The 21,329-nt window shown below is 52.7% G+C and overlaps 1 protein-coding gene across 2 annotated transcripts; it reads right to left on the minus strand.

The window, feature by feature from the left end:
• Window positions 1-1,135: 1,135 nt before the first annotated feature.
• SP2 (Sp2 transcription factor) lies at window positions 1,136-20,263 on the minus strand. 2 transcript variants are annotated; one of them, XM_074978879.1, is made up of 8 exons: window positions 20,201-20,252; window positions 16,173-16,335; window positions 9,240-9,316; window positions 7,861-8,814; window positions 6,198-6,498; window positions 3,063-3,237; window positions 2,789-2,982; window positions 1,136-2,384 (listed from the first exon to the last, which is right to left on the minus strand). In XM_074978879.1, the coding sequence occupies exons 3-8, from the start codon at window positions 9,300-9,302 to the stop codon at window positions 2,284-2,286; spliced, it is 1,788 nt and encodes a 595-aa protein (XP_074834980.1). In that variant the 5' UTR covers window positions 9,303-9,316; window positions 16,173-16,335; window positions 20,201-20,252; the 3' UTR covers window positions 1,136-2,283. The 2 variants fall into 2 exon arrangements, with proteins under 2 accessions (XP_074834980.1, XP_074834979.1); XM_074978878.1 differs by lacking the exon at window positions 16,173-16,335 and having other exon boundaries at window positions 20,201-20,263.
• Window positions 20,264-21,329: the final 1,066 nt, after the last annotated feature.

A 21,329-nucleotide genomic window follows, 5' to 3' on the forward strand; every position in this document is an offset into this window, starting at 1 on the left:
CCACCGGTAGAAACCCAGGCTGTGGCTGCTCTGTTAATGAGCTGGGCGGCATCTGAGCATCTCCTGCGTGGCCACCCAAGTGCTGGGCTTACGGGGAGCACTGATCCCCACCTAGCTGTCCCTCTGAGGTAGGATCCGGGCTGCTGCCTTTCTCAGGTGCTCGGAAAGAATTCTAAGTGGCCAGTTTGCTGCAGCTATTGGCCTGCTCTGGCAGGATCCAAAGGGAGCCACTCCCACCCCGAGGATGGGCTGACCCTGGGGGCTTTAGGAGGGTCTGTCTCTGGCTTCCAGGAGATGTAAACTGGGCACAGCCAGAACAGTGTGTGTGTGTGTGTGTGTGTGTAGATGGCAGTTGGGGGACACTGTCCACTGGCACCGCCCCCCACCTCATGGAGCTGTGTTTGAAAGTCACTAGCCTTAGCTTTTCCTGCTCAGTGCTGGTGAGGAGCTCGAGTGCCTGCCTCTGGGCAGCCCCAGGACAGGGACAGCATGGCACTTCCCCAGGGGGTTGAGGCCCCTGCCCCCTCCCTCTGGTTTTTGGCTGAGAATGAGGGGAACGAGATGAGCGCTGGGGTGGTTCATCTCAACACGGACACTCATGGGGAACCAGCAGCTTGTTTTGCAAGGACGGGCAGGTCACAGGGTAGCGCTTGTCGTGACCCATCCAGGGAAGAGCTCGCGCATGGGGTTCTGAGGGCTGGCCTGCCTGCACTGAGAAGAGCCCTTCTGGGGCAAACCGGGGGAGGATTAAAGAGAAGCAGCCAGTGGCAAAGCTCTTTGCAGCTGGGACTGTCTCTTATTCAGCCACACCGCAGCTAGCATCAAGGGGGCTCTAACACAGCTAACCATGTGGGCCAGCACATGGGGCATTGGCCTGGGAACCCGGACACCTGGGTTCCATATCCTTCTCCAACAAGACACTTCCCCTCTGTGGGCCAGTCCTTGCCCTCCCATTCTTTGCCTTGTCTAAGTGACTGTCAACTCTCTGGGGCAGAGACAGACAGCACAGGTGACCCCATGGGCTTGGCTGAGCTCTCCAGCTGCTACTGTAATACAAACAAGGGACGTACCACTGTCGCCGCTTCCGCCAGCTGCTGCTCTCTGAGCAGGCATCACGCTTACGAGATAAAGGCTCCTCTCCTTCCCACACTGGGTTTGCCTCTGGCGACTCAATTTATTTAGCAAGAAAAAACTCTTGGCTGACTCCATGCCAGCCAGTTACATAGTTAATAAAGAATAACAGATCTGTCACTTAATTCATAAAACATACCTCAGGCTGTTACAACTAAAAATAAAGTGGATTTTTTTTTTTTAATTTAAAAGCTCAAAAATAACAAGCCATATGTTTTTGAAACATGTAGTAAACACGAAAGCAATATAGTCTATGATACAATATACACTATACACAGTGGCGGGCCAGGGTTGGGTCAGCATGACGGGCAGAAGAGGATTTAAGGATCCAAGATTCAGAAGGAAACGCCATATCACTTGGAAAGGAGAAATAAATCAGAGAAGGGAAAAAAACAAACCTCTTCCGTTCGTTATTGGAAAAGAACTGTCTGGAGAGGGCAAGGGGTGGGGAGGGAAGAGCGATGACCGGGGGAATTAAATAAAAAAAGCACTCACAAGACACAGTGTTCGTACTTGGGCGCTGGGGGCGTAAGGCAACAGTTTCCATAGAAAAAAGGACCTTCCAGAGGAGTTTCTCTAGAGATATTTATAGCTATTTATAGATTTTAAATACAAAGTAGGAATGTGCTGCACAGCACAGGGCGGCTGGCTGTAGAGCACTGCCCCCTGCTGCATCGAAGCTTCATAAGCGCGGGGTGTGGGCGGGCGGGGGGGCACCACGAGAAAGTTTTGCTGGCATCCTCACGCCATCTGCACGAGGCCGGCGTGGCTCTAGTCGTTCCGGCCCCCAAGCCCGCAGCGCAGCGAGGAGGGCCTGCCGCTTGCCCACACGGCAGCATGTTCCTTTGGAAAGAAAGGCTCCTCCTCCCTCCCGGCGATTGGCGCCCGGCTCGGACGCGCTCTGCGCAGGGAGGAGCTGGGTTCCCAAGGACTGCGCTGGAAGGTGGGTGGCTTCCCAGGAAGGAAGATCAGCAACGACGACTCTCCCTGCACGGGGCACCTCTGGGAGGGCATCGAAGCCAGGAGTGCGACTAGGGCTGCGGAGTGCCAGGCTGGCCACTAAGCCCTGCCCTTGCAGGGACTGTCCAGGACTGCGCGGGCTCAGCCAGCACCAGAGGGCCAGCGAGTGGCCCCATCTGGCTGCAGCTAATCCTACAAGTTCTTGGTGACCAGGTGGGTTTTATAGTGCTTCGTCAGATGGTCGCTTCTCATGAAGCGCTTTTGGCACTGCGCACACTCAAAACGTTTGTCACCTGCCAGGAAACAAGAGCAAGAGTCAACGTGCCGCAGACCAGTGCAGCTCACGGGCCCCGCAGCCTCGACCTCTCCAGCTCTGGACTCGGGCCCTGCACGTCAGGGAGGTGCAATGCAGTGAGGCAAGGTCCCCTTCCCGCCTAGCCCCCTGCATGCAGAGTGAGCCACCCGGCCTTCCCCCTGCAGGGAGAGGACTGAGCTGTGCCAGGCTGCAGCTGGGGCGACGGGAAGGCAGCAGAGTCCCCACACGCTCTGGCTGCCCCCGGTTCAGCAAAGCACGTGGCGGACAAGGCAGCAGCATGCCGGGGGAAGCAGGGGAGGGGTGCGAGGGTCACACGAGCCACCGCAGGACTCTCCTGCCCACACGCCAGACCGCCCGGCAGGAGGGCGCTGAGCGACAGACCTGTGTGCGTGCGGGCGTGGCGCTGCAGCTCGTCGCTGCGCGTGAACCTCTTCCCGCAGAAGACCCAGTTGCAGACGAAGGGGCGCTCGCCCGTGTGCAGGCGCACGTGGGCCCGCAGCAGCGAGGTCTTGCGGAAGGTCTTGCCGCACTCCGGGATGTGGCAGATGTGCTTCTTCTTGCCCTGATCCCCGGACCTGCAGGGACACCGAGACTGTCACCCGGCTGCCGGGGCGGGGCGGGGGGCGGCCCGCCCTGACCCCCTCCACCTGCTCACCGTTTCTCCCCGTCCTTGCAGTTGGGGCAGGTACAGGCCATGCGCCGCCTCTTCTCCCCAGGGTGGATCTCCCCGGACAGCGCCTGCTCCATCTGCAGCTGGATCTGGGTTGGGCTGAGGCCACTGATGGTCAGGTTGTTGCCAGACACGTTTTGCACTGTCAGCTGCTGCTGGCCTGCAGGGGAGAAGCAGGGGAAGAAGAGACTTGAGGCTGGTGTTTGGCATCCCCCTCGGGTGCCCCCAGCTCCATGCGGGGGCTGCAGGCCCCCGGCTGCTGGTGCAGTACACAGCTCTTCGCCCATGTCGGCAACGGTCCATCTGTCTAAGCACTATGGGCTCAAACCCTTAAAGCGGGGCCCTGGGAAAGGACCCGGCTCCAGTAACATGGCCAGTCCCTGCTTGGCTCCCCCGGATTTCTCTTCCTGTCTCCTCGGTACCACCCCAGCATGCAGGGTCACAACAGCCCCCCGCACCCCATGGTGCTGGCCCTTCAAGCAGGAGGTAAGTCCCTTTTTTCTGAATATACTGTGCGGTTTTTCAAAGTTTTCAGTTTAACCCTTCGAGGCGGGGAACGATTGGAACAGGAAACGAAAAAGAAACTTTGAAAAAACGTGCAATATATTAACAAAAAAAACGGGACTTACCCGGGACCCTGTGGGGCCAGCACCAAGCTCTGGCTTCAGGGACGCAGGAGCCTCGCCACACTGGGGGCTGGAAAGAAGAAAACTGAGGTCAATTCAGTGGAACTGATCCTCCCGGAGCTGTTGGAGGACAGAGCCGACATCTTTCAGTGCTGCCGAAAGAAGCCAGGAATCTGCTGAGCGGATGCAGCATTAACAGGGCTTTTGCTTCGACACTGCTCTGGAGGGGTCCTTTCTCTGTAGTGGAGAGGGAAGCTTGGCCACCACAGTCCATGGCTTCACCACAGGCCCCACCAACCAAGTGGCCAGTAAGTGCCAACTGGGGAGACTTCTCTGTGGAAACTGGGCCGAGACACTCATCAACTCATCTCACGTGTGGAACAGCCAGCTGGGGCTGGATCTGAACTTGCAAACCTAGCAGTGGAAGGTTCCATTATCATTTCAGGACGAGGCCTCCTTGACCACCTACCCTGGTCTGGGAGCTGGTCATTTATTGTGAAACCGCAGCACCATGGTGGATGATGCAGACGGGCGAACACCTGCCAGTGGTTGCTGGTTTCAGGTGAGATCTGTACATAAACCACCAGGATTCCCAACAATTTTTTTTCCATCCATGGGCAGAATAAGAACATAACATAAGAACGGCCATACTAGGTCAGACCAAAGGTCCATCCAGCCATTTTGTTCTGTGCACCGAGGTATGAGCAGCTGTGCACCTGCAGTAGAAACACAGGCTGTCGGCTGCGGGCGCACTGCTAACCAGCTGGGTGGCACCTGAATCTCTCCTGGTTGGCCGCCCAAGCGCTCATCTTATAAGGAATTCTGTGAGCCACTGATCGTGGCAGTTCACTGCACAACTGGCTCCGATTTTACACTGCCTGGCTTTAGCCAAGCCAACAACAGCAGCTTCCAACTCAAAAACCTGGCTGGGAATCTTGCTAGTTCCTGTGGAGGAGGATCCTCCTGGACAGATCCATCTGGATCAGAAAGCAGATGGCCTTTCCCCAGACACCACTTCCTTTCCTCATGCTCCCCACAGCAAAACCCTCCCCTGCGCGCTGGAATGCAGAACCCTGCCACGGAAAGCAACGCATCCATCTACCACGCTGGGTGGGCACAGATGGAGGCATGGGGGAGCATGCCATAGGACGGGGCTCCCCTTAGTCAGCTATGTGAGAAAGTGTCTATGCCTGTAATGTCTCCTGGGAACAGACGCAGTGGAACACACTGAAGTATCTGTATCTTCTCTGTTACCAAAGCGGTCCAGGGACTCAGGTAAGACTCACCATTACCTCCAGCCTCGGCAAATGCAGGGGGCACTGGTGGGTTTGATATTTACTCTGACAAGGTGGTAAAGCCACGTGCTACAGGAAGGGGACACGGGGCTCTGCCCTGAGCTGCACAGCAGGGGCACTGTGATTACCAAGAGTGTCTTCCAAGGGGAGTTGTCCTGGCTCAGACACAGTCACTCAGAATTCATTGGCTCACTTTCTGATTGCTAGCTCAGGACCAGCACTTGGAAAATCTGAGGGCATCTGTTGTGGTCTGAGCGCTGGAAACACCTGTGCAATATCCTCCCCCATGTGGCTGTGGCTGGGCTAACTCGTCACCTGCTAGATTTCACAACTGCACTGCTTGGAAAGCAGGATTCCAAACCTCAGGGTGGGTCAAGTCCCTAATGGCTTTGTTTTAAGCAGTTGCTGCTGAGCAGAGAGAGCTGACAGGCAAAAGGATCACCTGGAGCGATGGTCTGGGACCCTCTCCTGCCACCTGAGAGGGACAGACTGTGTCTGGTTTTCACTACACCCTCCCCACATCGAGCTAAGATATGAAACTCCAGCAACATGAATAGCGTGGCTGAAGTCGATGGACTTAGACTGACTTGCCGCAGCATCTTCTATGCAGCGAGGTCGGCGGCTGATGCTCTCCCATCAAGTCAATGGGCGAGTACTCAGAGGTCGACTTAGCGCAGCTGAGCGGATGCGATAAATGGACAGCTGGTAGGTCCTTCGACTCCCAGACAGTGGAGACGAGGCCTAGGCCCAAGCAGGACTCCCAGCTCTCGAAGGCAGCGCCTCTGGTCTCGGAGCGGTCGGGTAAGTGGGGGAGCTCAACACGCACTGGTACCCACGTCTACCAGGACGCTTTGGAGACTGGTTCAGAACTGAAGAGAGCAAGTCTTAACCCTCAGACAGGCAGACTATTAGGCGCTGCATTAATTAACTCTGCAGCCCTGAGGCTGGGCCTCAGCCCAGCTGTGCCAGGAAGCACCTGGAGCCGTCTCCCGTGGGGTGCAGAGAGATGCTGTTGGGATACAAGGGGCCACACAACCACAGGACAACTAACACCCTGCAACACTCCGTCATGGGCACCTGGGCGTGGCTTAAGAGAAAGGGTCCAACTTCGAGTGACGCTGCCTGCTAGAACGCTACGGCCTGGGGAGCTCAGAGAGTCCCACCTCCCAAGTACCAGTGGATAACAGGGCACAGCCCACCTCCTGTGTTGGTGATGGTGACAGGGACGCCTTGCACCTGCACCCCGTTGATGTTGATGGTCTGCATTGCCTGGGCCGCAGCTGCCAGCTGAGCCGCGTTCAAGCTGATGATGCCCCCGGCAGGGGCGATCTTTGGCAGGGTGCGCTCTTTGCGGGGGGCTGGCTTTTTGCAGCTGCCTCCTGCTTGAGGGCTGCGGGACACAGGGCTGCTGCATGAGGTGGCAGAAGGGGCCACGGTCACAGCTGGGGCTTCCTGAAGTAACACCGTCTGCAGCTCCCCAGAAGGAGTTTTGAAGTAGACCTGAAGGAAGAAGGAAACAAGAAAGGAATCAAACCAGCTGTAGCTTCGGCAAAGCGCAAATATGACCCCGTGTGACCCACAGGACTGGAATCGTTGGCTTTGGGTCCAGGAAACCCAACAGAGGGAGGAATTAAATGCAACTAACATACACGACAGCCAGTCTGCTAGGGGAGTTCTTTGCACTCCCAGCAGTGGGGCCACCCTGGCTCCCTCCTCCTAATCACAAACAATCCAGCGTCCGCGTAGGCCATGTAAAACTAAGGCAAGTCCAGCAAGGATCCATCACCAGAAGGGCTTCCACCACACAGGAAGGGGGCTGCTGGAAACTCACCAGGGACCTCAGCCCAGACAGACAAACCCAGCACCATCCAGAGGCATATGCAGCTGCACAGGGCACATGAAAACTGGGGCACCTCCAGGAAGGCAGGTAAGAAGGGGGTGGCTCCCACCTACCCAGAGTACACTACAGTCTGCTTAGACTGAGGCTGTATTCACAGAACCAAATGCACCCAAGGGAAGGACAAGGGCATGTCTGGGGGGAACTGTGACTCTCCCCGCTGAGAGGCGCGAGAGGAGCCAGGCATCTTAGTATTGTCTGCTGCCTTATCTTCTCCTCCCGCCCCGCAGGCTGCGAGCAGTGTTTTCCGCAGGCTGAGTGCCGCTTGGGCGCTGCCCAGGAGACATTCAGATGCCATCCAGCTGATCAGTAAAGCACCCAGAGGGGGCAGCACGTGTTTCTGTGGGTGGTGTACATTTGCACATGCCTCGGTACACAGAACAGAATTTATTCTGTGCAAGGGTGGAAAAAATTGGGTGGCTGCAGCATCTGCTGCAAACAGACCTCTGTGTTTCAGCAACGAGGGGATGGGGGTCTTCTAGGCACACTGCGTAGGGCCCCAGAAATCCTAAGGATGGCCCAGAATAAGCCTTCCAGCTCCATCCCACAAGCACACTTGCCTAACACAGAAATTAGGCTTGCAATACGCAGCCTGAAAGGAGAAGCTGCCCAGGTGTTTCTAAAGGCAAACCCCACCAGGAAAGAGATTCCTGTTTTCTGCAGTGCCGCCAGCTGGGCTCCCTGCAAGCTGAGTGCTTGGGCAGCCACTCAAGGGAGGTTCAAATGCCTCCCAGCTGATTAAGAGAGCGCCCGGAGCCGGCAGCCTGTGTTTCTCATGGTGGTGCCCATCCACACATGCCTTGGTGCCCATAAAATGTATTGTGCACATGGACAGAAAAAATTAGAGTGAACATTGATCCCCAGGTTGTCGTCTGCCTCTCCTGCTCCCCTCCTGGCTAAGTCAGATCCTTGGTGGATCTCCAAGACACAGGGGCACCCCCAAGAAAGGGTTAAGGAGGTGGTACCTGCGTAGGCGTTGGCTCAGCTGCCTGGATCTGGAAGTTCTGCGAGGACTTCTGGGGGACAGTAGGGAGGGTGGCAGAGGCCGCCTGGACCACTCTCAGGGCCTGCTGGGGAATCTGTACCACCTGCTGCTCTTGCTTGGGTTGGACCACTTGGACTTGCTGCACCACGGCGGGCTGGCCAGAGCCAGGGCTCTGCACTATCAGCAAGTTATTTCCTGCCTGGATGATGTTATCTGCCGTCGTCTCTATCAGCACCGTTTCAACTTGCTCAGCCACAGCCATGGCTGTCGTCTGGGCTGGTGACAGAGCTTTCTTTCTAGTCTTTTTACAGGGCTTGGAGGGGCTCTCGGCTACAATCTGAGCCGCAGCGCCAGGGTCAGCGGCATTCACCAGGTTATTCACAGGCAGGGTGAGCGTCACGTTGCTGCCACCGGCCAGCTTGACAACACTGCTTGCACTCTGCACGGACGACGCCCCGGTTTTGTGCGCAGGAGCTGGCTTGATCGGTACCGGCTTGTGCGCGGAGGAGGAGGGGCTAATTATGGCTTGGCTGGTGCCAGGAATAAGCTGAATCTGGTTGGCTAGGTTCTGCTGCACCTGTATGGTCTGGCCCCCTGTTGTCTGAATCTGTGGGACAGTCTGGTACTGGATGTTCGTAGATGAGCGAGCCCCTTTGTTGATCACGGTGGGATTCTGAATGGCAAACACCAGCTGGCCCCCAGGGTAGGATGTCCCAAGCTGAGAGCCCTGGATCTGGATGACGTTCCCTTTCGAGGACAAGATCCCAAAGCTGTTCTTACCGGAACCCAGCGGGACTGGCGCGGGCTTGATGGGGACAAGTTTTCGAGGTGTGGGCTGCGGCGGGGCGGGAGGAGTGACCGCAGCTTCCACCGCGGGAGGACCAATTTTGCTACATGTCGCGGCAAGCAGGGCTAGTGGAGATGGCTGAGAGTCCTAGAGGAAGAGGCAGGGATGAGAAATGGGGATGAGTTGAGCTGGTTCAGGTGGCACTGGAGATCGGTTTCAGAGGTGCCGTAAACACGAAGCTAGCATCCACGGTTTCTGTACAGCTGCCAGGGCCCTCCTTACACATCAGCACTGCCTACGGCCTCAAGCATTTTCCTAACGTACCCTCACGTCTCATAGGCCAGTGTTATTGACCCATTAACCAGCTGGGAAAAATGAGACACCGAGGAGAGACTTCTCCAAGGCCACAAAGTCAGTCAGTGGCAGAACTAGGCACCACCTCTACGGAGTCAGGGGAGAAGCCCTGCAGGAGATGCTGATCCCCCAAGGGCACAGGAGAACAACCGCTAATGGTGTCACGAGCACGTAACACAATTGTGAGCGGTGTCTAGTGTGTGTGCAGGAGTTCTCACCTGTGCTGTGGAGGCAGCAGGCTGCAGGTATTCACTAGGACTGACTGCTGCAGTGGCGGCCATACTGTCCTTTTGATCTGCAGGAAGGAAACGCACAGAGGGAGGAATAAGGCTGATGCTGACAAGAAGGAGAACGGTTCTCTCCTTTCTGCATCCTCTCATCACCCCGGCATGCAACGTTCCAGTCCTCTGAACGACCCTCGCCCGCCTGACCCACGAACGGTTCCGTTACTGGCAGCGTGAGCCCTAATGCAAAGGGGGATTTTGTTATTTCAACCTTTGCTGACTGTAGCTGGGACCATTACGTTACCGTGGGCAGCAAACAGATGCACAAGGTCAGAAGACAGAAGGAAAGGGCTAGATCCCTCAATTATCTGTGTGGCTTAGACATGCCTAGCAGTGGCCCAACTTCAAGGCAGGGTTTCTGTGCTAGGCCCTGTAAAAACACAAAGGAAGAGGCAGACAGTCCCCACCCTGAGGAGCTTACAGTACACAGAGCTGGGACAGAGGAAGGATGGCAGGGGAGAGAGAGGCACAGAGAGTTGTCATGCAGCAGGTTGCAGCAAAAAGGAGTCACAACCAGGGGTCCAGAGCCTGGATCTGTAGATAGCCGTGTAGACATTTCAGCTTGGACTGGAACTCAGGCTCTGAAGCCTACCCCACTGCCCAGGCTTTAGCCTCCAGTCTACACAGCTGTTTTCAGTGGCGCAGTGTGCGATGTAGTGGGGGAAACGTGTGGGGCTCACAGAGGGTGGGGGGCTCCTGCTGAGGATAACCCAGGCAACCAGATGGCACCTCTGGACTGCAGACAAAGGAGGACATGGAGCCTGAGAGGTCTGAATTGGAACTAGGAGTTGGAAAGTAGTTGGTCTGAGCTGGGAGAGAGAGACAGACAAAGGAGGGGGCAAGGCCCTGGTCCTGGGGGCCCCTCAGGGCCTCCTCTCCCCAACACAGATTGGACTGGCTATCTCTGATTGCTCTACTGACACTTCTGTACGAGGCTGTCCCCCTATTGGCTAATAAACACACTGTTCTCCTGCTGAGTGAGAGTCATTCCTGCCTGCGGATGGGGTGCAGAGCTTGGGGACCCCGAATGCCACGATACTGGTGGCAGGTGTGGGATGTACTGCACCCTGTGGATGGAGCATCCGGCAGTAAGTGACTGGGGCACAGGAGGAAGAAGGGGGGCCAGCGAGACCCAGGTGTAATGAAGGGCAGTGAGGTGCGGGTCCCCAAGGTGGAGGGCCTGTGGCTGAACCCAAGAGAGTGTGGTTGTGGTCCTCGAGAGGGGGTGTCACACCCAAGGAGGAGTTACTCCTAGGAGTCCCTTGGAATCAGTCCCAGAGGGCGGAGGGCCTACGACCTAACCCCCGGGAACATGTGACCCGCAGGGAGTCTGATACACTGAAGGGATTCTTCCAGGAATCGTGGGGTGCAGCGGCATCGGCCTGTGAGTCTGCAGCCCCCCTCAGCAACTCTGCTGTGAAGCAGCAGCGCCTGGAAACTGAATTGAGATTAAAGATGGGAACAACTGGGAGGAAGAGAATGGCAGCATGAATGTGCAGTGGCAGAGCTAAGGGTTAAGGAAACTCCTGCAGGGGTGAGCCCAAATCAGGGCAGAAAACCCTGGAGTGCATGGAGCTCTGAACCAAGTGGCCTGCCACAGCTCAAGGAGGGGAGGAGGAATTCCAGCCCATTGTCTAATAGTGGCCAGGACAAGCCTGCAAAAAGTTTTCCAGGCCTGGGCCGAGGAAGGTGCCTGTGTGACTGTGCAGGGAAGCAGCTTGTCCACTGAAAATGGCAAGTTGTCTCTGAGAGAAGCTGCTTCACCTTCTGGGTGTGTCTGAGAGACAGAGGAGAGTCTCTCTGATGGGCTGAACAGCAGCAGGCCTGGGGAGAGAGCAGAGCCTGCGTTTGAGAAAAGTACCAATGAGGAAGCTAGTCCATTGTCTGAGGAAGACTCCCCCAGCCTCGGGTGGCTAGAGAAGGAACCATGAAAGAGCATTCCAGGTGTGATTCTGAATCCAGCCATGGTGACTGGAACAGAGGTTATGTCTAGGATGGGCAGTGGCATCCCGGGTAAGGACACTGGTCCTGGTGCAAGGAAGGTGCTTCTCCTTCTGGGGAAGCTCGTTCTTTGCCTGAGCCTCGGGTGGCTCAAAAGGTGGTACGATCCCAGAGCGGGATCTGAGTGCAGGTGAAGCCCAGAAGAAACTGGTTGTGGCTCAAGGGAGCAGGGTCCTGTGAAGCCAGATGGAGGTCAGCTGTTGCTTGAGGCAACTCCTGAGGAAGGGGCTCCCCCTGGAAGTTTTCCTGAGCAGTCTGCACTTACAGCAGGGGATGGAAGCACGGTAAATGAGAGCGATCAGGAAAGCTGCTTGTCTGTAGAAGGCAGCAGTTTGTTTGGGGAGAAGTTTGTCTCAGTTCCTGATGGCCAGGACCTGCCTGAATGTGACACCACTGGCTGTGCTCTGCCAGGGTACGGAGCAGGCAGTGCAAAGGTGTCTCACAAACTGGAAGCTGGTCCAGGTGAAAGCTATAAGGGAGTGTGAGTAGCTCTATGATAACCAAGGGACTGGTGTGACCAGCTTACTGGGAACGTGGTCCTGTTCCAGGTCACTTGCAGGAGAGGGCCAGCAACTCCCCATCTCCAGATGCTGGGAATGCTTGTACTCTTGTGATGGGCTCCACTTCTGATTCCATGGGGAGGCAGAAGTTGGAGGTGGAAGGACAAAGGAGCTGGGGGTCTGGTGGGCCAGTAAGGGATAAACAGGGATTCCTTCATGTGGATTCTGCATCTGGGACTCACAAAGCAACTTTCAAAAAGCAAGAGGAGCAGCAGGTCTTCCTGAGGATCAGCAAAGGCCCAGCTATTGCTAGAAGGGAGGGCACACCCAGAAAGCTCATATTTCCATCCCACAGGGCAAGGGGGAAGGTTAGAACTTGATGGTGCAAAGAAAGGCCTCAGCCGCTTAGCCCCAAAATGCCAGATTCTCAAGGATGCTAGTACATTAGCCGGAGACGGGGTGAGAGAAGAGCTCGCCTGACACATTTAGCTGATGGAAGCAGAGATCACAGTAGCAACCATGCTCTGACCACAGTCCTGTTACGCGGCATCAAATTATGACATGTGCAGCGATCGCTGGAAGGTTCCGGTGGTCATCCGCAGGGAAAAGGTTAATCCTCTTTGCATTTCATGGCAAGGCCTGTGCTTCCCCATTAAACACCCCTCTGAAGGAGCAGGCAACTTCTCAGCCCTAAGCGGGCTCCAGTGAGACACAAGTGAACGAGGAAGGTTGCTACAGCAATCAGCACAGCTGGGAAGATTGCTTTTTATGGGCTTACGTGTAATGAAGTTGGGGTAAGCCCCTCCTAAATGCTTAGAACTTGCAGTGTCTTTTGTCCTAGAGTAGAAGATATTGTCCATGGTATTTCCTGTGGCAGATTCCCTCGTCTTCCTACCTAACGTGCATGAAGTGACTCAATAGCTTGCTAACGTTTACCTAGATGCTGGGCCAGTGGGAGCTTTTCTAAGCCTGGATCTGACATGGGGGGTTACGGCCTTTGGAGGAACATGGCTGTTCACAGCCGCTCTCCCAGCTCAGAGAGACCAAAGGAGGGGTGATCCTCAGCCTAGAGGTCTGGCAGGCGCTCTCAGAAACACTGTCCATACACTAGCCCCACCAAAGGCTGCATCTGCATGGGAAGAGGAAGTTTGGCTTTGCACCACCTGGTAAGAGCCCAGTGTGGACAACGGAGACTGTAGTTTCACAAGTGTTGAAATGAACACAGGGAGGGCCTAAGATTTACCTGGACTAGCTAACGCATCTAAAACCAACAACTGCCTAATCCACATGAGCACAGTAATAGATGAGTCTGAACCACCTCTCTCTCCTGGAGAAGAGACAGCCTCCCCGTGAGCAGAAGGCGCATGGTGCCGTCCACGACAAGCAATCCCCTCCTGACAGAGAGAAGTCGAGTCTTAGCAAATAGGGAGGGGAAGTGCACAGTTCCAGCTTTCTTCGCTTTGCTGCTCTGAGCAAAAGCAGCCCACTAACAATGAGGGGGACAAGTTCCCACAGCCGAGCACGGAACGAGCACAGAATGGGTAGGCAGCTCGTACTCCGCCCAGCTGTCCAGCTTTGGTTTCCAGCCCCGGGGAGACATACAATACCCATGCACTCTGCACAGGCGCTGAGCTGCAACGGTCACACCAACAGCCACATCACCCAAGAACAGCACCCTAAGTGAAAGCGCGAGGGAAGACGCCAATGGGAGAGAAACAGAACGGCAGGCGCTGTCTGACATAAGAGACACATGGCACACAGCTCAGCCTGTGAAAGGAACACAGTACTGACATGCCAGGAGCGTGAACACTCAGGTCATATGCTATCAGGTACAAGTAGCTCACACTACATCTCTGGGGACTCTCACAAGCCAGATTGCTCTTGACCAGGGCTCGACGGTCCCTTCCACGCTGCCGCTCACACACAGAAGGAGGAGGCCTCAGTAACTTCACTGACCTCCTTCAAACCCTCCTGTGCCATGATGCCTCTAAAAACCTTGACCAGGGTTAGGCAGCTGGTGTGCAAAGGCCCCCACCCATCACACTGTCTAGTGCTGTCTTATTGTTTCCTTATGCTCCCCCGTCTGCCCGTGTCCACTCGTTGTCTCATTTCTTATCTTCAGACCACAAGCTGTTTGGGATGGGATCCTTGTTTTGTTCCGTGTTTGTACAGCACTCACGCCATAGGGCCCTGGTCAGTGCCCAGGGCTCCTACAGGCTACCACAACAAAAATAGCAAACAGTACCTATATTACCACATCTACTGATATTTATTACAGGGAGACCAATGGAAAGTCCTAGGGAATTAATCCCATTAAGCAGCACAGTGTGTTACGTCAGTTTAGAGAGAACTCTAGGAATCAGCGTGTCTACACTTGACACAGGACCCAGTCATCAGATCCTAACACAGCTCAGGGCTAGGGGAAAGCTATTTATGTATTTCATATGCAATTAAAACCAGAACACTTAGTAATTTCAATATCCTTTGCTCTCATTTTCCTGTTTGCCGTTCTGGCTGCCCTGCCATTACTGACCAGTCTTCAAAATGATTGCTGGTGGGGGCAGACACAAAAATACTCTCTGGGCAAGGCTAAGCCTTGCCCCAAACTGAGTAGCAAGGAAACTGAGCTAGCAGGCTCCACTTCCCAAGAGCAGACAGCTCAACACTGACTAAGGGGAGGCTCCAGGCTTCTCCCGAAACTACGGCCAAGTGCATAAATCCTCACAGAGATCCCCCGGCCTGGCACATCATAAGATGGAAATTATTTGCACCAGGTCTTATAAAAGTGCATCCGTTCCCTTCAAGCCAGAGTTGCTTGTTCACTCCCAGACCACAGCCTCAGCTGCTTGTGCTCAGCTAGCTGGCCTTTGATAAAAGGGCACATTCTTCCCAGAAAACCAGGGCTTGAACTGCTGCCCAACCTCAATGCCAGCACTCCCCCCTTCAGCAGAAGCAGGCTCTGCTACCGATTAACTTCTGGGATGGTACATGAATGACATTAAGCCAGGCCAAAAACCGAAGCTCATTAGAGGGAAGGGGGGTTGTTAACCTTTATAAATCAATTAGGAGGTTAAATGTGGAGAAAAAAGTCATCTCTCGCCATTTGCTGTTTGAACCCAGTGTTAATCTGACACCCAGACATGTCCCCCAGTGACAGACATTTTAAAGGCAGCAGCATACAGAGACCTTTACAGAGTGCTAAGAGCAATGGAAAACCAACAAGAAGTCCTGTGGCACCATACAGACTAACAGATCTATTGGAGCATAAGCTTTCATGGGCAAAGACCCACTTTGTCAGATGCATATGAAGTAGGTCTTTGCCCACAAAGGCTTTTGCTCCAATAGACCTGTTAATCTATATGGTGCCACGGGACTTCTCAATGTTTTTGCGGATACAGATTAACACAGCTACCCCTCTGATACTAAGACCAATGGGCTACTTCAGCACAACTGCCAGGAGCTCATGTCTCCATCCAGTTCAGAGCTGGGGACAGAACCAGCATTTACTGCAGCAAATGTTTCCAAGCCTGTGGTCTGCTGGGCTACAGACCTTTCTGAAAAAGCAACGAGGGGTCCTGTGGCACCTTATAGCCTAACAGAAATGTACGAGCATAAACTTTCGTGGGCAGAGACCTGCATCTGACGAAGTGGGTCTCTGCACACAAAAGCTCATGCTCATACATTTCTGTTAGTCTATAAGGTGCCACAGGACCCCTCGTTGCTTTTGCAGATCCAGACTAACAAGCCTACCCCTCTGATACTTGAGACCTTTCTGAGAGGCAGGAGAAGTTTCTCCTTGGTAAACTATCAGCATTTGTCACCAGTGAACAGCAGTTTGCTGTGAGCCACTATTTATCCACTAAGAACAGTTCAGTCACTTTGCCCTTCTGAAAACCCACAACTACAGTCAAGCACCAAATGGAAAAGAACATCCCTAGAGCATGTCAAAGTTGGGGGGTCACTCATAAAGGGACACTCTCCCTGTCCACTCCATTCCCACTGTGCTTTGACTCTCTGCTTGCCATGGGCATGCTTGTGTGCAAAGAGTGTATCAAGAGGTAAGTCCAGTCAGAACCAGGCACATGAAGTCCTCCTACACCCTTGAAACAGACACACCTTGAAGGCTGCTGGCTGAAGAGTTGTTCCTTTTATCGAGTTATTTGAGCAAATATACTTAGGACTTGTTCCCACCCCAACATATCCCAACAGGGATATGTGCGCACTAGCTAACCGTCGAAATGCTGAGACTTTATGCACGCAGGCTAAGCCGCTCTCAGAAACCTTCATTAGCTTATAAGGCATTTAAAAGCTCCGCCGGCCTGCAATCGACGCAACTGAGCAATAGAACAAGAACAAGAAAACTTACCAATCGCGCCAGCCAATGAGAACCCATTTCCAGCCGGTAGTAACGCCTGTTAGAAGCCAGCTGGAACAGTCACACCAGCACGATTGGTAGGTTTTCTGAGAGGCGACTCCTTCACTTGTCACAAGACTTAATTTTTTGAAACTCTGCCATTATCTTCAACAGTCTACAAAAGATATAAAGGGAAGAGTGGTTTGTTTTATTTTTCCCCTAATGATAATTGGCCCCTTTCATTGAGGCTCTGCCATCAGGGACTTTTCCTTTATAGAAGCACAGAACACTAGAACTGGAAGGGACCTCAAGAAGTCTGAGGCCAGTCCCCTGCCCTCACAGCCAGACCAAGCACCAGCTAGACCATCCCTGCAGGTGTTTGTCTAACCTGCTCTTAAATATCTCCAGTAATGGAGATTTCACAGCCACCATAGACAGACAGCTTATAGCTACAACTTCCTTCTCAGTACAAAGAGCCCATGCAAATACTTACATCAGGCACCTATACATACTTAGCCTGGCAAGCAGCAGAATATGTTTCCAGTTTGGCAATCTGGTCTGCACAGACAGTCTCATATATACATACAAAGACTGTGCAGGTGTAAAAGGTCTATCTATGGTACTGTAGGATCCAAGTGACTCACAATCTTTCATGTATTTATCTTCAAAACACCCATCAGGTAGAAAAATATAGGCCCTATTTTATAAATGGGGAACAGCAGCACAGAGAGGCTAAATGACTTGCCCAAGGTTTCAAGGAAGTCTGTAGTGGAACACGTACTTAAACTCATGTTTCTTGATTCTCCCCGCCCGAGCCACTGACCTAACCTCCTTCCCATCCATATGGATCCCACTGCATGGCTGGAGCTCATGTGTGAAAGAAACTACACTGGAAATAAAAAACAAAGGAACATCCATCTATACATCTGGCAACAGCAGACCTCATCAAATCACAGCTGTAGTTAACATGGCTCTGTTCATAGCAGGGACAGGGCCTAAAAACAGAGTAAGATGGAGACAGCAGCTTCCTCTTTTGCAGAGGATTATAAATATGTTTACTGCAGTCAAGCAGCAGATTCAGGAAACTTAAAAATAATTATTAAAACCACAAGTCAGCTGAGAGAGAAATTCATTTTATTTCTCAACTCGCATTCTTCACAGTTTTTTTTTTTTCTTTAAATGTCAACACGATGCTTGGAGCTGCACATAGTTTATCAAGATGCTTCTGGTAGCTGAGCAGAGCTCTGGTTCTACTTTTAATAGAATTCCAAATATCAGGTCCAAAATTTATGGCTAATGGAGAAAAAAGGGTTTGTAAAAGAACCATTTATGATTAGCCTGTGATGAAAAATTTACGCCCCTCAAAGATGCAGTAAACTGACTTGACCCCCAGCACAGACAGTGGTACATCAATGGAAGAATTCTCCGGTCAATCTGCCTGGATTACCTACAACCACAGGAAAAACACATGTTGCCATATCATGCATTTACACTGGAGCACTACAGCTCTGCAGTTGTGCTGATGCAGCATTTGAACTGCAGGCCCAGCCGAAAAGTTCTTCCAGCATATTTACTCTGTGGATTGACCAGCCCTTTGTGTTTTGCTGGTTTCATTGTTACCCTATAGAGCAGTGGTTCTCAATCGGAGGTACACACACCCCTAGGAGTATGCAGAGATATTTGCGTCATCTACATATTTGCCTACCTTTACAACCAGCTTCATGAAAAGCACTAGCAAAGGCAGTGTAAACTAAAATTTCTTTTATATTGCTTTGTAAACTATACACTGAAATACAAGTACCATTTTATATTCAAATTGATTTATTTTATAATTATATGGCAAAAATGAGAAACTCAGCAATTTTTCAGTACAAGTGAGTGGAGACACTTGTATTCTTAGGTCTGATTTTGTAAACAAGTAGCTTTTAAGTGAGGTGCAACTTGGGGGTACACAAGACACTCAGATTCTTGACAGGGGTAGGGTAGCTTCCAACAGTAAGGAACCACTGAGGTACAGGCAGCTGGCAAAGGAGAAACAAATGTTATGAATTTAAGGTCTGAAGAGACCACTGCAATCATTCAGTCTGATACAAGCCACAGAATTTCACCAAGTGGTTGGGCATCAAGCCATAATTTCTGCTTGAGCAACAACATATACTTGAGAGCAAAAATCCAACCCTGATTCATTAGAAATCTGAAGTGATGGAGACTCAAATGCATTCATAGATAAGTCATTCAAGTGGTTAATTACCCTCCCTGTAAAACGTGTTCCTTATTTCTTATGCCTAGATATTATTTAGTGCAACTTATTTATAAAAAGCCTTACAAATGTTCATAAACTGAAAATATTTTACACATAAATATCCCCCTCCCCAGAATTTAAAGGGTTGGTGCTTGCAAAAAATTGATGTCAATTTCAACTTATTAGTCCACCTTTAATAGTCTTAAGTGTTTATCACTAAGGCAAACTGTTTCTAAGATATAGTAACAGAGAGGTAGCCCTGTTAGTCTGTACACCAACAAAAGAAAACCTCAGAACTGTAGCACTTTGAAGACTAACAAAACGATTTATTTGGTGATGAGCTTTTGTGGGAGTGACTCTCTAGCACCAAAACTTTAGAACCGATGAAGAAACTTTGGCTCTTGTAACACTGTCTTCTCACTCCAAGAAGAAAGATTTCACTATATCCCAATTTGCAACCAGCACATCAGGCTGCACTGAGACAACACAAGACTTTTACTGCGATATACATCGGCCTACTATTTGTATTTTTCCTCAATAGACTTTTTAGTAGCATCCCCCATCCTTACAGCTTCGTACTGAGTGTAACAATGGGACTAGTAATATGAACAAAGTACTGGTGGCTACTAGTGTTGTGACAATATACATATGTCATGTTATACAAATGACTGGCTCCCAGGTCAATAACTGTAAACTACTGCCCTAAGTGAAGAAATGTTTTGTTTTTTTTTTTTACACTGATTAAAAATATCACAACGAGGTTTAAAAACCATCAGAATGCCAAGAGTTCTCTCTCTCTCTCTCTCACACACACACACACACACACACACACACACAGTTAGACTTTCCATAGTCCTAACCCCAAGATATTGTTATGAACCACTTGGGCCCAGACTCTGGTCTCCAAATCTGTACTTCACAGATTCCTTATAACAGGCAGTAGGTGACATATGGAAGGTGTGCATATTTTAACTGTTTGACAGCAAATACCACAGATTACATGGAGCCCTTTGGACTGCACCAGTATAAGAAAATGAGCAGCGGGGGGGTCAGGCCCTACAGAGGTTTCATCAGTCCTGCTGCACCTTATGGCTGCCAGAGCATCCCATGCAGGTTATGTTCCCCAGCTCCATGCACCCAGGGACCACGAATCCCTGCAAACCCCATCAAGGTCACCCCATGTACTGTAGAGAAACAGATCACCTGGAAGCCGCCCCATGCGCCCTGCTCATCCCCTTCCCCGAGGTGACCATAGAAATCTTCGCACCTTCCAGCACCAAAGTCCCTATCCCAATGCACTGCCCAATCCCAGTGTTCCCAGTGCACCGGCGGGCCCTGCAAACCTCCCTTCTCCTGCTCACCCCCATGCACCGGGACCATGCAAACCGCCTTCCTCCATCCACCCCAGTACCCCCGAGTCCAGCCCAAAGCACCGGGGCCCCCGGCAAGCCCGCCCCCAGCCCTGCCCAAAGCACCGGGGGCACCACGCAACGCCCCCCCCCGCCCCGGCCCGGCGGTTCCGGCGCAGTCACAGCTGCGAGTCTCCGGGGAGGCGGGTTAACGCCGCCCGTCCCGCCTCCTCCCGGGCCCCGGAAGCGCCGCCCGCCCGGAGCCCCACGCCCCCTTCCGGGTCCCCGTTCCAACAGGGCCGGGGCCACGGCTCCCCCGCCCCCGTCCTCGGGTCCAGGCCCGGCCCCTCCCCCTGGCTCCGTTGGCTGTCCCCGGGGCGGAGCCTCCCGTGCGCTGCGCTGCCCGCCCCGCCCCCCGTCCCGGGCTGTGGGGAGCGTCGCGCACAGACCCGGCTGGAGCGGAGGCGGCGGCGGCCCCGACCCCCTCACGGCGCCATCTTCCTCCTCCTCGGCCTCCCGGGCACCGCCCTGAACGCCCCGCCCCCTTTGCTCCTGCATGGCCAATCCCCACCCGAACCGCGCTTCTTCTGGCCAATGGGAGAACAGTCATACTTGATTTGCCCAATCCAGCGCCACTGTTGCCTGATTGACGTCTGCACCAATCAATCGGACCCCGTGATAGAGGGCTAGCGGCACCAATGAGAGACTGATTTGAGAGTGACGGACGGATCTGGAAAACCAATAGAAGGCTCTATTTATGATTGACTGCGCTACTTACCAATAGAGAACAGACTCAGACTTTCGCCCACAGGTAATTGATTGACAACTGTATGGAGGGGGAGAAGGGGACTTAAAATAGGCGGGATTTTTTGAGATGAGCTTCTCGATTGGGCGCTTGAGAATATGATTGATGTGTACAATAGCCAATAAAAAAGCCAGACGGGCCACCTCACTCTCCTATTGGTTTTTCAGGATCAGCTGGGCTGAGAATTCTGGAAGGTTAGTAACAGTGACAGCTGTTCCACCTCAGAGGTGGCTGCATTTCATTGCTGGGTCTTTACTTCTGTATATATGCATAATTGTTCCCAGTTAGTCCTGGGTGCTGGTGCCCAGCTGGGAATTGTCAGAGGTGCTTAGCACCCAGTGCTCCCAAGGGCGAATGGGGTTTGTGGGTGCTCAGCACCTCTGCAGTCTTGCAAACACCCAATTGACTGGCCCTGTTATGTGGGAAGTAATGCAATCGGCTGCCCCGTTCTGCCCTAAAGGTGGTTGCCTTTCAGGCCAGCCCCGGCATTCCAGTACAAACAGTGCTGTGGGATCTTTTGTGATAAGGGAAGTTACTTCTTAATATGTAATAAATTCATTCCCATTAGTAACATTACATACAGATTACAGTAGTATGAACAGTACCACCCACTGCAGGCTTGCATAAACACTCGAGAGGTGTCCTTGCTAGCAGAAGTTAACAATCAAAGAACAAGCAGAAAAGGAAAAGGAAGTTAAGGGAACAGGCAATGTAAATGATAGATCTCTGGTTTTTAGAATCCTTTGTCTCATTCCTGGCTCTGTTCTTGAGGT

The sequence above is a fragment of the Carettochelys insculpta genome, chromosome 28, assembly GCF_033958435.1.
Source record: "Carettochelys insculpta isolate YL-2023 chromosome 28, ASM3395843v1, whole genome shotgun sequence".
NCBI classification, from domain to species: Eukaryota; Metazoa; Chordata; order Testudines; family Carettochelyidae; genus Carettochelys; species Carettochelys insculpta.